The 12,924-nt window shown below is 37.3% G+C and overlaps 2 protein-coding genes across 2 annotated transcripts; both read right to left on the reverse strand.

Moving 5' to 3' along the window:
- Window positions 1–387: 387 nt before the first annotated feature.
- On the reverse strand, window positions 388–5,777 carry LOC108225795 (protein disulfide-isomerase SCO2). The gene is made up of 3 exons (XM_017400752.2): window positions 5,269–5,777; window positions 2,421–2,547; window positions 388–679 (listed from the first exon to the last, which is right to left on the reverse strand). Exons 1-3 carry the CDS (start codon window positions 5,653–5,655, stop codon window positions 606–608), a joined length of 588 nt encoding a protein of 195 aa, XP_017256241.1. The 5' UTR covers window positions 5,656–5,777; the 3' UTR covers window positions 388–605.
- Window positions 5,778–6,197: 420 nt separating this feature from the next.
- On the reverse strand, window positions 6,198–8,985 carry LOC108226063 (probable LRR receptor-like serine/threonine-protein kinase At1g67720). The gene is made up of 9 exons (XM_017401016.2): window positions 8,793–8,985; window positions 8,111–8,654; window positions 7,551–8,014; window positions 7,325–7,460; window positions 7,032–7,103; window positions 6,864–6,932; window positions 6,721–6,792; window positions 6,523–6,594; window positions 6,198–6,437 (listed from the first exon to the last, which is right to left on the reverse strand). The coding sequence occupies exons 1-9, from the start codon at window positions 8,869–8,871 to the stop codon at window positions 6,401–6,403; spliced, it is 1,545 nt and encodes a 514-aa protein (XP_017256505.1). The 5' UTR covers window positions 8,872–8,985; the 3' UTR covers window positions 6,198–6,400.
- Between the last annotated feature and the right edge of the window lie 3,939 nt (window positions 8,986–12,924).

A 12,924-nucleotide genomic window follows, 5' to 3' on the forward strand; every position in this document is an offset into this window, starting at 1 on the left:
TTTCTAGTGTGTGCCCATGGGCACATGCTAAGCGCGGAAATTTTTGTATTTGGGAGATTTTGATTGGTGTGGTTGGTGTATTTGCAGGGGGATCCACCATTATCAAGAGATAGGAGCCAATCAAAATCTCCCAAATACAAAAGTTTTCGCGCTTAGAATGTGCCCATGGGCACACCATAGAAAAACCGATATAAAATTATTATTTTTTTACCAAGGGTTTTTACCATTACAAATACTCTAATTAATCTATGTTCTGTTTTGTACCCAAATGTTCCAATGACATTTTTCTCTCGTCATACATCGATGCTCAAGTCAATAAGCTGAAGCAAAGAGCTTTTACTATAATCATCTTGCATACACGAAGGTAATTTGGTATGAATCAAGATGTATAAGGTAAAGTATACCAACAGGCCGTGTGTTATTCCCTTCGCCATCTACAAAGTGCTACTATGAGATTTTACTTTTCTGTGCAGGTTTATACATTCTACAGAAGAGGAAATGCAACCAATTACTGTTGCTTGAGAATTGCAATAATGTTACATGGACTAAGAATCAGCTCAGACTCAAAATTATGGTACAGAAATTCCCAGGATCACAGAAACGTATCAAGGTGGCTTTCCATTATCCAAATCCTCCATCACATCAATATCTGTGCGAGCTGTAAATTTCTGCACATATCCTGCACGACAACATTACTAGTAAAATTCTGGGACCAACTTTTGACATGCTTGAATGCCTGATATCCTGATTTCTAGCGTTGAGCAAATATTTTTTGTTAGTCGGCTTACTAAGAATCTCCGGAGTTGCCTCACATGCAAAACTAAGATGTGACATGACATAAGTGCCGTCTTCTAGACTCGTGTAACAAGTCCAAGAAGATTAGAAATATACTGCCTTCTAGTGGCATAAATATACGAAGTTACTCTCTTAGGATAAATCATTAAATTTAATTCTTATTTGACACTAATTATGCAATTTTCAGTAACAACGAATATAAAGTTCACTTAATGCAGAAAATTAGAGCTACAATTTTAAGGATGTCTTGTACATCGAAGTAGATGCAACTTAGGCAAGGCAGTGCAGCACTTCACCTGGTCTGCTCCTAAATACTTGTCAGACAATTGGTGAAGCCCAAACAGTAATAAGCATATTTACAGAAGGCACAGAGACTCCAAGGACTGATGATAAAAATATATATATATATATATATATATATATACGAGCGCCAATCTTATATCGTTATCGTTTAATTATCTGGGAAAGTATTCACAGGACCTTGTGGTATATCTGGTGGATGGATCACAAGCTTCGGATCCATTCTGGGCCAGATGGAATAGAATACTGAGCATATCACGAGTCAAGCACACTCCTCATATGTCTGAGTGGCCAACAGGGTCAACTGCCAGATTGTCCAAATTTTTCAACATTATGGCTCGGAGTAGCAGATGGATAGGAAGCTTGCAATCCATTCTGGGCCCAGATGGATCACAATCTTGAGAATATAACGAGTCAAACACGGATCTGCAAGTGTCTGGAGGACAGCAAGGCCAACAGCCAAGCAGTCCTCATTTTCCAATATTACGGTTCCAAGTTCTCAGGGGAGGCTCCCATAGTACGCAGCATTACTATTATGATGGCTAACATATTTTGGATACTCCAAGGAATTTTTGCGCACAGGGATTAATCAAGGTCGTTTTCAAAAGGGTTGATCCGGTAAGTTAAGCTTGCACAGAGTTTGTGTAATAAGTAACACAGAAAGATGGTCTATCATGGCTTGTCGGTCATGACACTACTTGATCGGGCCAAATTCATTTCCTCATTTACATTGTGTGTTAAAAAGACAAGTCGATGATAAACATCAAGGAAATACATCACATAAAGTAGAAGGAAGCAATCCTTCAACAATCTTAAAGGAAAAGCCAGTAATCTACCAGAACGTTTAGTATTATAACAAAGAATAATGAGCCGGGAGTCGTAATTCTTCTATAAAACATTGTTTATATCCCAAAAGGTCCATGTGACAAACATTATCTCCTTTAAATATAGATTGGATTTTAGTAAATTTAACTTCAAAATACTTAATAGTTTGTACCATCATGCTAATAAAAAGATCAACTGGTAAAAATTTAATGACTAATTCTAAGTCGTTCCTTTTCAAAGGCTCGCCATTTTTCCTGACACAAACTTTAGAATGTTCTTCTGTCAAGACTATCATATGTTTCTACAGTATTTGATGTGCTAACGGTATTCATTAATAGAGACGAATTTATCCTAGAATGTGCTAAAGGGTCCTAGAGAACACATGCAAGGGGGTATAGTCATTGCCTTAAATTTATTTTCACTATAAAACAAGGATGAATGCTGCAGTCATAATACGAATCTCAAGCATTAAGAACGTCAAAGTATAAGGCGAAAAGTACCAACTCCAAGGCAAGGTATGCATTTGCAGATAGTTTCTTTTCCTCTTTTATTGTAGTAACTAACAAGGCCTGATCCTTGACAGCTCCTGCACTTTCCAGTCCATTCATAAACTACTTCTTTACAGTCCTGCATTTTTATATGTCAAAATAAATAAAGCTAGACCGAAACGAAGCACAATGTACATCTATAAACATGATGCATGAACAGGGAATTAGTAAATTATTTTGTATTTATTAATTATTATATGTCGTTACTTAGGAATAAAATTATATATAATTGATTAGTTGATCTTAAGAAGTTACAAGTACAGTAGTATATTTAAGATTAAGAGAATTAGCTAATAATAAAAGGATTTGTTTCCTTTTATCTAGGATTTGACTTAGGTCCAAGCTTACTTGTTTCCAGGAGATTTACTTAAGCGATTTTAATCATTATTATGGGCATAAATGAGTATTATGAATAAGCTCCAACTTTACTTGTTCTACAGGAGAATTACTTGAGCGATTTTAATCATTGTTATTGGCATAAATGAATAACATGAAATAATTTCATTGATAAACTACTTCTTTACAGTCCTGCATTTTTATATGTCAAAATAAATAAAGCTAGACCAAAACGAAGCACAATGTACATCTATAAAAATGATGCATGAACAGGGAATTAGTAAATTATTTTGTATTTATTATATATCATTACTTAGGAATAAAATTAAATATAATTGATTAGTTGATCCTAAGAAGTTACAAGTACAGCAGTATATTTAAGATTAAGGGAATTAGCTGATAATAAAAGGATTTGTTTCCTTTTATCTAGGATTTGACTTCAGGTCCAAGTTTACTTGTTTCCAGGAGATTTACTTAAGCGATTTTAATCATTGTTATGGGCATAGATGAGTAATATGTATGAGCTCCAAGTTTACTTGTTCTCCAGGAGTATTACTTGAGCGATTTTAATCATTGTTATTGGCATAAATGAATAATATGAATTAATTTCATTGATAAATCTTAATTTGTAACTCCACCGATTCTCTGCGGGGATAGGTACTTTCCCCTCTTTTTAACCCATTGCCCCAAACCCAACCCCCTTTTGCAGCAAGTGCTATCAGAGCCACCATTCCTCCCTCTTAAAACACATAGAACAACCTTCTCATTGCCTTCATACTCGCTCTCACATCTCTTTACCTAAAATTTTTGTCAAACACCTTGCCTACATCAAAAATAAAAAACATCTCAACAACTAACAGTCACCAACAGCAGCCTACAGCCATCATCTAGTCCTGTCCCTAGTCCCATAAGTTTTTAGAATTTACACAACAAGCCACAGTTCCTGAATTTCTTGAAGAAGCAATGATGAGAACCCCCGAAGCATACTAGATCCATACAGATCTTGTACAATATTTTACGAGAAGGGGCAATATTATGATAATTTAGTTACAGTTGAAACATGAGCAATTGAGCATGAAAGATTGTTACTAGAAAAACTAATGGAGTTATCCAAGGACCTCAGTGTTAGATTGGGAATAATGCATTAAACTTGTGATTCTAAGGCATTACGGAAAAGCACAATTCAGTGTCAAAATCAGAGCCTATTGAAGTCGTAAAGAAAGTTAAAGCCGGGCCACAAATGCAGCATGATAAACTAAGATTGCTTGTGGAAAAGAAATTCAAGATAAAGAAGATTTGGTTAACAACTTAACATATATAGATTTTGTTATTCCAGAATGGTGTTGTGAAGCCAAACATGATGGTATATACCAATGGGTTCCACAAATTCATGTCCAATTCATATGGAGTCCCGGTCGAGGATTATGGACAATGATATGAAACAAGGAATCAGTAAATAAATTTGCATATATTATATACATTAGTTAAAAATAGAATTACTAGGTTGATTAGTTGGTCTAGTTATCTTTAGTTATAAGTATATTAGTACATTCAAGATCATAGGTAGCTAATAATAAAAAATTTGTTACGTTTTAGGTAGGATTTGACTTGAGCTCCAAATTTAATAGTTCTCCAAGTCAGGGGATCTGCTTAAGTGATTGCAATCATTTTTATTGGCAGAGATGAGGAATATGAATTGATTTCATTGAGTAAATCTTGTAAGTTATTTGTGACTCTGGATTCTCTGCAGAGATAGGTTTTTATCCCCTCTGCTATCCTTTCCCGACATCAAAACCCTTACAAAGCAGAAACCTCAATCTTCAAATGAAAGGCATAGTAGACAACTGAAAGTCCGAAGACAACAGTAACAAATACGCCAACAGATATATCCTTCCAAACTAAAGCTGTATAAGCCAATTACTTTATAATGTTTTTCATAAACAGGCTCCAAGAACATATACTTCCATAAATCTGTACAGGCAGCTAGAAATCTCAGCACTGGGAGACTGGCCCTCCATACAAAAGCGACTTAACTTATCCTGGTTGAATTGCTTAACACTACTGCATTCGACTTTTCAGGCATTAAATTCGAAATAAACCCGACACGACTCTAATAACCGCATATGACCCCAAAATAACTTTTTTTTGACAAATATGGCTTATAGCCTTACAAATGAGTATCTGTTCTACGAAACTCTCGGGGTGAGCCAGGGTCGAACCCAGGACCTCGACCTGGGACGACAGAGGATAAGCTCTTAACCACTGAGCTATCCAACCATGCTCGACTAACTTGTTTGTTACAGTAAGATTTTATAATTTGATTTTACTACTAATTTTCCAGAAGCTTTAGAACGACACGAAATTGACACGTTTACGGGACACAAACCTAGACTACAGACACCATTCATCCAGCAGTAGCGTAAATCAGAGAAATTAGACGAACACCAAATTACACATCCCTAACCTCAATGACAGGATCACAACGAAGGCGTTTATCAATCACATCGGGCCCCACCGGAGTTGTATTCGGATACGCCATGGGAAGAGGAAGAGCATCATCATCATCAGTCAAATAACTCTCCCTATCTCTCGACCACCTCTCCTTTGCATTCACCTTCGTTTCCTTTCCATTTATTCTCTTCTTCTTCTCCGCATCCGAAACGACGTCGCCTTCATAACTAATTCTTCCGCTACTCGAAACGTCGCTCACCGCCGCCAAATTGAACCACCGCCGGGGAAATGAAGGGCCGGCCGGGACGTCGGCGGCGCGGCACCTAACGGAAAAGGACGGCGGGCAGAGAGGGAGGAACGACGACGGAGTGAAGATGAGGTTAGGGTTTAATGGCAACATCCGATTCGACCACGTCAACCATATAAATGTGCAAGTATATTTGGATGTACAGTGCGTACATATGACTGAAGTGAAAGCAGACAGCAATGACGTTTGTGTCCCTTTTTTTTTCTCTTCAAGACAAATTGAAATGTTCGCTAAGCCTAACACCGTTGTTAAAAGCACGGGAGGTATCGATTATTGATCGAATTGGTAATTAATTGGATTATTGATTGATATATTATATATAAATTGTTTTTAAAATTTTAAATTACTTCACATAATTTTTGCAAATTATAACATTCTGATCGATTAATCTGAATTTGACCGATTAATCATCAATTAAGTATCAATTTGATCGATTAATATTAATCGATTTTTATAAATTATATCAAACTCCTTTTAATTAGTGATTAATCAACCGATCAATCAGTTAATCAGCTGATTTTATCACTGATATTATTTTAGTATCGATACAAAATTATGGTAATAATGTAGTTTATTAAATTGAAAAATAAGTAAAATGGATTAAATTAGTGAAGGGAAGAAACACAATAATTGTTAAATAGATTAAATTATAACAACAAATTAATGAACATATAACGACGACTAATTTACAAGTTACAACATGATTATGCACTCTTTTACACCTTTCAACTGTTACAAGTCTAGATGAAAATAGGAATCGAGTAAATAGTGTCTAGCCCTCTTGCTCTCCTTGTACTTGCATCTTGTTAAGTAATTTTCATCTCCACATTCAAAGGCATTACATAGCCTCAGGTGACAGTCTATTCCCAGAGACCCTGTACAGAACATTCATTATTAGTATACACTACTCTAATTTCATCACCAAAAAGTATAAATATTTTGATGACGAATGATTCTTACTGCATATTTAGATTATTTCGCTTTGTTAGGCTACTTGGAATGCCTCCTGTGAGTTGATTGTTCTGGAGAAATCTGTCATAATGCGGAAGAATTAAAATACCATAAGCTACTGCACTAAACAGACCTCTTAAAATGGTTAAAATGGATTTACATGTATACAGATAAATTTTATATTCTCCAGAGATTGCAAAAACTTACAGTTCAGTTAGTTTAGGAAGTTGGCCCAGGGATTGAGGAATTGATCCTTCCAATTGGTTGTTCTCCAAATGCCTTCAGAGCAAGAAGTATCAAGTTAGTGATAAACTTGCATGATAAAAGAATTTGTGCAACTAGCAACTTACAGCGATTCCAGGGAATTCATTGTGGTCATTTCTGGAATTGGACCTGAAATTTGATTATCTGGAAACCACCTGAAATACAATCTCCCTGGATAAGAACAATTTTTTTGATACTGTCATGTCAAAAAGTTCAATTTCTAGCATCATCAGCTGTGCTAGAGAATAACTCACATGCTGGAAACGGCAGATAATTTGGCTATATCGTTGGGCAGTGACCCGGAGACCCCTAAGCCTGTTAAATTTCTTCTCACAAAATATAAGTTATGATATGAGAAATATCAAAGATACTATGATCTTACATTTCTAATATAACATACTAATTTTACTTAGCATGCTAGTGCAACTGTACAAACATATAAGATGTATAATTATTATTACTGTGAACCAAAATCATTTGTACTCTATTTCCAAAATAGATGAGTCTTATTATTGTTTCTGTGAAAGGGTATTCAAAGAGAACTTACAAGGTTACAATTTGAACTTGGTCTCCTCCTGTGCAAGTAACTCCAGTCCACGATTGTGCCTTAGGCAGGCAAGGATCTCCAATCCAATCCCGAGGTAAGTTCTTCAGGCTTTTCACTAGCTCTTCCATCACCATTGCTGTACACAACCGAAATTTAAATGAACTTATAAAGTAGGATCAATTTGAGTATGCATAGACAAGGTAAATTCACAATTATATGGAGGTACCATCTCTAGCAAGAGTCCTTCTGTTTATAGGCAAAAATCGTAAGATTTCCCCAGCATTGATCACAGGGCCAACAAACATGTCGCTTCTTGGAGTCATGGAGATCTCTATCTTCCCATGGAGAGGCCTTTCTGTGCCATAAACAGTTACACCTCTAGTACTGACATTGAGGTCATTATAAAATGTTTCATTGTTTAAACTGACATTGAAAATTCTCCAGTGATCTGGATCCACGGTTCTGGTATCTTGGAAGTAAAGTGCAACATAGTAATGACTGCTAGGCAAGTCATACTCTGTCCATCTGACTGTGAGATTATTCCCACGGCTTGACGTGAGTGCTGATTGAAATGCCTTTGCAGGTGGACTATTCCAAAATGTTGAAGGAGTCACATTTGAGTGACTATTCTCAACAACATTTTTATCCAAAAAAGGTTGCCAATAGCGATTAAATGGATCGTCTGGATAACTAGTCCATTTTCAATTTTAATCATCAGGATCAAAGAAGCAATAAGTTTTTCTATCAGTACACCAATATGGAGAAACCATAAGCAATTTTACATACCTAATCATATCTGGACCATATCCAAAGGAAGTCCGAGCAATCGTTGATAATGCATATTTATTAAAATCAGTGGCATTGTAAAGGGAGTTATCAAGAACCAGGACCTCAAGAGCTGAGATAAAAGGGCTTGAAACAGTATGTCCATTTCTTGCTAAGCACACACTTATTGACCGCGACTGAGCCATGACAACGATCTCATAGTACGAGCTAAGACGATTAGCATAATCCTCTGTTGTGTTAACAATACCCCACAAAGTTCCATCAATGATCTGATCAAAAACAGGGGGCTCCTTTCCTCCATCAAATCCTCCATAGTAGTATGTGGCCCTCACTAGAAATTTCTCTCCCTTGTTTGCAGGAAAAGTGTAGCAAAACTTTCTAACAACAGTATCCGGGAAATACCTTAGAGAGGTCAATCTAGGCGACACCCCAGGTTCTTTTATGGTTGTAATGTTCCCAACAGAAACATAGTCATGGTCAGGAACATATTTGAGGCCATTTTCTTCGACGACTTCGGTTGTTGAGCCGCAGTTTATCAAGAAACCTGCATCAACATTCCCAACAATGTTAACACCACCTTGTTTTCGAGACCATTAAAAAGTCACTCATTTCGGTTGGAGAATCACCTGGCTGCATGCACATGCACATAAACATGAAAGGTCATATAGAAATGAAGTATTACCTTTAGGTTCTGGTAAAGCATTGACAGAAAGAGGAATGATGATTAGCCATTCAAGGAAGAAGGGGAGACATATCCACATTGTGATGGAAACATGGATAATTACATGATGCTTGAGAGAGGAACGAAAAAGAAGGGTTGAAAGATTGATTTACAGAGGTTTGACACGTAAAGGGTTGTGCAACAAATTAGAAAAAGAATTGATGTCTCTTGACCAGACCTTTGGGTTACTTTATGCTCGTGTATGCCTAAAGTTTTTATCAATAGATCAGCAACTTCTCGAAAAGTAAAACACAAGAAGAGATTAATCTTAGCCTACATAATTTTTCAGAACATTAGAATTTAGAAAGTTGAGGGTCTAAACAATAATAACGGGATAATGATACATTTTATAGTTTGATATTCGTTAGAACAAAATAATAATCGAATATCGATATAATTTATGGTTTGACATTCTATTCTATCGCTTTAAGTCATCATATCCGTAAAATTTTCCAACATAATAGATATTTGATATGGACTGTTATATATAATACTAACATAAATTTATATAAGAGTCGGTTTAGTTGGAGGACCTGTATATGGTTGGAATCAGAAATCAGATTAAAATAATATTAATTCAAGTATTAATTGTAATATCATGCGCATTGGTTGAGTAATGAAATAAAAATTATTGATTTAAAACTTTTATTTATGATTAATTATAATTAATTTAAAATTTAATTAATATTTTTATATATTTATGAGTCATTTTTCATTTTATACGAATAGTTTGCATGTAATGGTATAAATATTAATGAAAATAAAAGAATAAGATTTGAAAATGAGAATCTCATATATTATGAATTTGAGATATAAATTTACAAAAAGGGAATTCAACTAAACACCATATATCATTAGAGATGCACAAAATATCAGTTCGGGCCGATCCAGGCGGACAAAATAATCCGGATTTTTTCAAAACAAAACGGGCCGGACTTATTTATAAAAGGTCCGGGTTTTTTAAAAATCCGGATAAATCCGGATTTTTGAAAATACTAAGCTTGTTTGAGGCCCTCGAACGGGTTCTTTTTCCGGATCTGGTTTTTCAAAAAAAAAATCCTAGATCGGATTTCAGATTTTTTTTAACATCTCTATATATCATACAGATCAAAAAAGCACCAACCAAACAATTGCTAAATGTCTTTTTTTTGATAATCGCAAATGTTATAAATCTCGGGAAATCTTACAAAACATAACATAGCAGACGACATAAGCATCTGCAGTCAAAGCAAAAGAAAAAACATACACCCACCAGACCTAGAAGTTAACCCTAACTTCTCAAAAGATATCGAAAGGAAACCCGAGACTAAAACAGACATAATATACCAAAAGAGAGCCTAAAAGCTAGCAGACCCTGGTCATGCAGAGGAAGAGGCAGCATTCTTCATCTTCACATCTCGAGATGCCATACCCATAGCCTCCAGCACCTCATCAACATCCATGAGAATGTACCGCTTCTTAACCATCTCCCCCATCATTCTGCTCCCACGCATGAATTCTTGCAGAGTGCCATTCACCGCATGATGAAGCAGGTCTCTGCCATACATCCCATAATCCACTGGAGCATCAAGATCAACTACCTGGCTAGAGAAAATATCTGGCAGACCATGTAGCGTACCATCATTGAGGATGTTGATAGCAACATCAGAAAAAGCGCCATTCTTGTTGAAAGAGGAGCCCTCATACAATTTCTTTTTGTATTTTCCAGAAGGGTCATAATTTGCAGGGTTGAGGTTCCATGATATAGTATCAGGCTTGAAAAATGGAAGAAGAGCCGATTCCTCCATTGCGAAAGGATTGCGCTTTCGCTTGAGAATTTTTGGTGGTGGGGGCCCATCCACAACCTCACCCCCTCCCAACAGCAGTGGAGTTTCTCTCAACGGAGCCGGGAGTACCATCCCCATGTCTCTATTCAGCCAGTAGCGCATATCGCCAAGATCCTCTTCGAGCTCCGAAAATACAGAGAGATTATTTAGGCCGTAGTTAGCCATGTAATCAGCAGTGGAGTTCATGTGTGGGGGAACACATGATATACATCGATCAGTCTTCCCGTCCTTGTGATGATTAGCATAGATAGTGTTAAATAACCCGTAGGCCTCCCTCTGATTTTCCTGCAACACCATGTGTTGTTGCATAAGAATTGTTTCAAAAACATTCCTATTAGTAGTCTCGATATGAATGAGATCCCACTTTCTCTTTCGGCCCTCAATGGACGCCGCCTGAATTCCGGCCATAATAGCCTGCTCCTCATTGAGCCCAGGCATCGGCCCCATACCTTTCCAGACATCTTCCCCAGTGTCGTTACGGACAACAACCCCAACGCTGTTAGTGTTACCATTAGGCAAAGGCACCGGAGAGACAACACAATGGACATTGATCTTGTAGAACTTTTCATCTGGGAGTTCCCAGATATGTTCCATAGTTGAGAGAAGGATGAAAACAAAGAGAGGAAACTTTTCAAATAAAATTTGAGGGGGAGAAATAGTGCGTTTGTAAAAATCTGCATCTCAGGGGGAATTATATAGAAACCACTAGTGGGTAACAGCTCATTAAGTCTAGAATAGCCATGCATGCTGATAGAAGGACTGATAGAAGTCTTGCAGAAAATCTCTGGCCTGTTGCAGCAGATCTTAGGGCACAGTGCTAATGCTGTGCATGGGAGACTGAGAGAATAGAAGACGGACTGCAGGACAATATATATTTAGGCGGCACCATGTCGATACGACAGATAGTCCAGAGCACTGCTTACTGAGACTGAACTGAATCTATAAACCTACTCTAGCCTAGAACTAAACCGTTGTCTGGCACTGCTTACTGAGACTGAACTAAAACTACAAACCTACTCTAACCTAGAACCCAACCGTTGAAAAAGAGAACCCAGCCAGAAGTGAAAATACAAACCCTAAATTGGCAAATGAGGCCTAAAAGTATGCATAACAGGCCTGAAAGATCCTTTCTTAGCAAGCTGATCTGCATTTGAATTTAAGGAACCCACAATGTGTTTCAAAGTTACAGGCCCATTAAGAAGAGTAGAGATGTCAAAATCTGGGACCAGTAAAGGGAAATCACACTTTAAGCCCTTATATATAGAATTAATAGCAAGAATGGAATCTGAGCAGATGACAGCTTTACTCATATATAAATTTAGCCGAATGATTTCCCTCATTACATGTAGAATTGCTTTAATTTCCGCCTCGAGGGCACTTTGGGCCTGCACTGGTCCTGAGAAAACCAACAGAGTCTCTGCTGTATCCCTCTCAATGGAGCCTCCAATTCCTCCACACATTCGCCCTGTACAAGAGGGTTGCCATGAACCGTCCACCATACAGATGATCGCGTAAGATTGTCTTAGGAGAGAGTGAAAATTTCGAGTTTCCTGATAATGCTGTAAAGATAACGCCCCAATTGGATTCACCTTCCAAAGTGGCGTCCAGCCACACTTGAGAATATTTGCAGCCAAACCCCATTCCGCTATTCTAAAATGCATCAGTTTTATCAGTGACTTCTCCGTGATCTTGACATTGTTAAAAATACAATTGTTTCTAGCCAGCCATATTGACCAGACTGTTACCGCAACCACTAAATGCCATACATCTTTAATATATCTAGGCATTTTTAGTATCAACAAACTGAGAAGTGAGAACTGACCATTCCCATGACAATTTAATTTTAAACTCCACCAGGCGCCTACATGCTTCCAAGCCCAGGTTGCAAGGTCACATTGCACGAACAAATGATGAAGGGTCTCAGCATGTCCATTACACCACCTGCAAATTGGAGAGACGGATCGGATACGCTCGCTTAGGAGGACACTGGTGGGGAGAATTTTCCACTGAATTTTCCAAAGAAATAGTTTCAACTTCGGAGGTGCTTTGATGTTCCAGAGCACCCTCCAACTGAATGGATTTGGAGGATAATTGTCACTAGCAAACAAATGTCTGTACGCTTTACCAGTGTTGAAAATACCATTAACTGGCTTCCAAATGAGGTCATCCCTTAAGTCCGAAAATACCAGATTCTCGAGAATTATGTTGAGAGCCAGAATCAAATGATGGTAATCCTGTTGGGGAGGTATATGCCATAACCGTGCATC

Source organism: Daucus carota, chromosome 6 (assembly GCF_001625215.2).
Source record: "Daucus carota subsp. sativus chromosome 6, DH1 v3.0, whole genome shotgun sequence".
Taxonomy (NCBI): Eukaryota; Viridiplantae; Streptophyta; class Magnoliopsida; order Apiales; family Apiaceae; genus Daucus; species Daucus carota.

What these genes read in the sequence shown, in the direction of transcription:
- LOC108225795 (XM_017400752.2), bottom strand. Translation starts at nt 5,655, where the DNA reads ATGTTGCCATTAAACCCTAACCTCATCTTCACTCCGTCGTCGTTCCTC. An exon ending in GTTGTGATCCTGTCATTGAG is followed by an intron (nt 2,548 to 5,268) that starts GTTAGGGATGTG and finishes ATAAAAATGCAG; the next exon opens with GACTGTAAAGAAGTAGTTTA. An exon ending in CATACCTTGCCTTGGAGTTG is followed by an intron (nt 680 to 2,420) that starts GTACTTTTCGCC and finishes GTTGTCGTGCAG; the next exon opens with GATATGTGCAGAAATTTACA.
- LOC108226063 (XM_017401016.2), bottom strand. Translation starts at nt 8,871, where the DNA reads ATGTGGATATGTCTCCCCTTCTTCCTTGAATGGCTAATCATCATTCCT. An exon ending in TGCTTTACCAGAACCTAAAG is followed by an intron (nt 8,655 to 8,792) that starts GTAATACTTCAT and finishes ATGTTGATGCAG; the next exon opens with GTTTCTTGATAAACTGCGGC. An exon ending in TTATCTGCCGTTTCCAGCAT is followed by an intron (nt 6,933 to 7,031) that starts GTGAGTTATTCT and finishes ATTGTATTTCAG; the next exon opens with GTGGTTTCCAGATAATCAAA.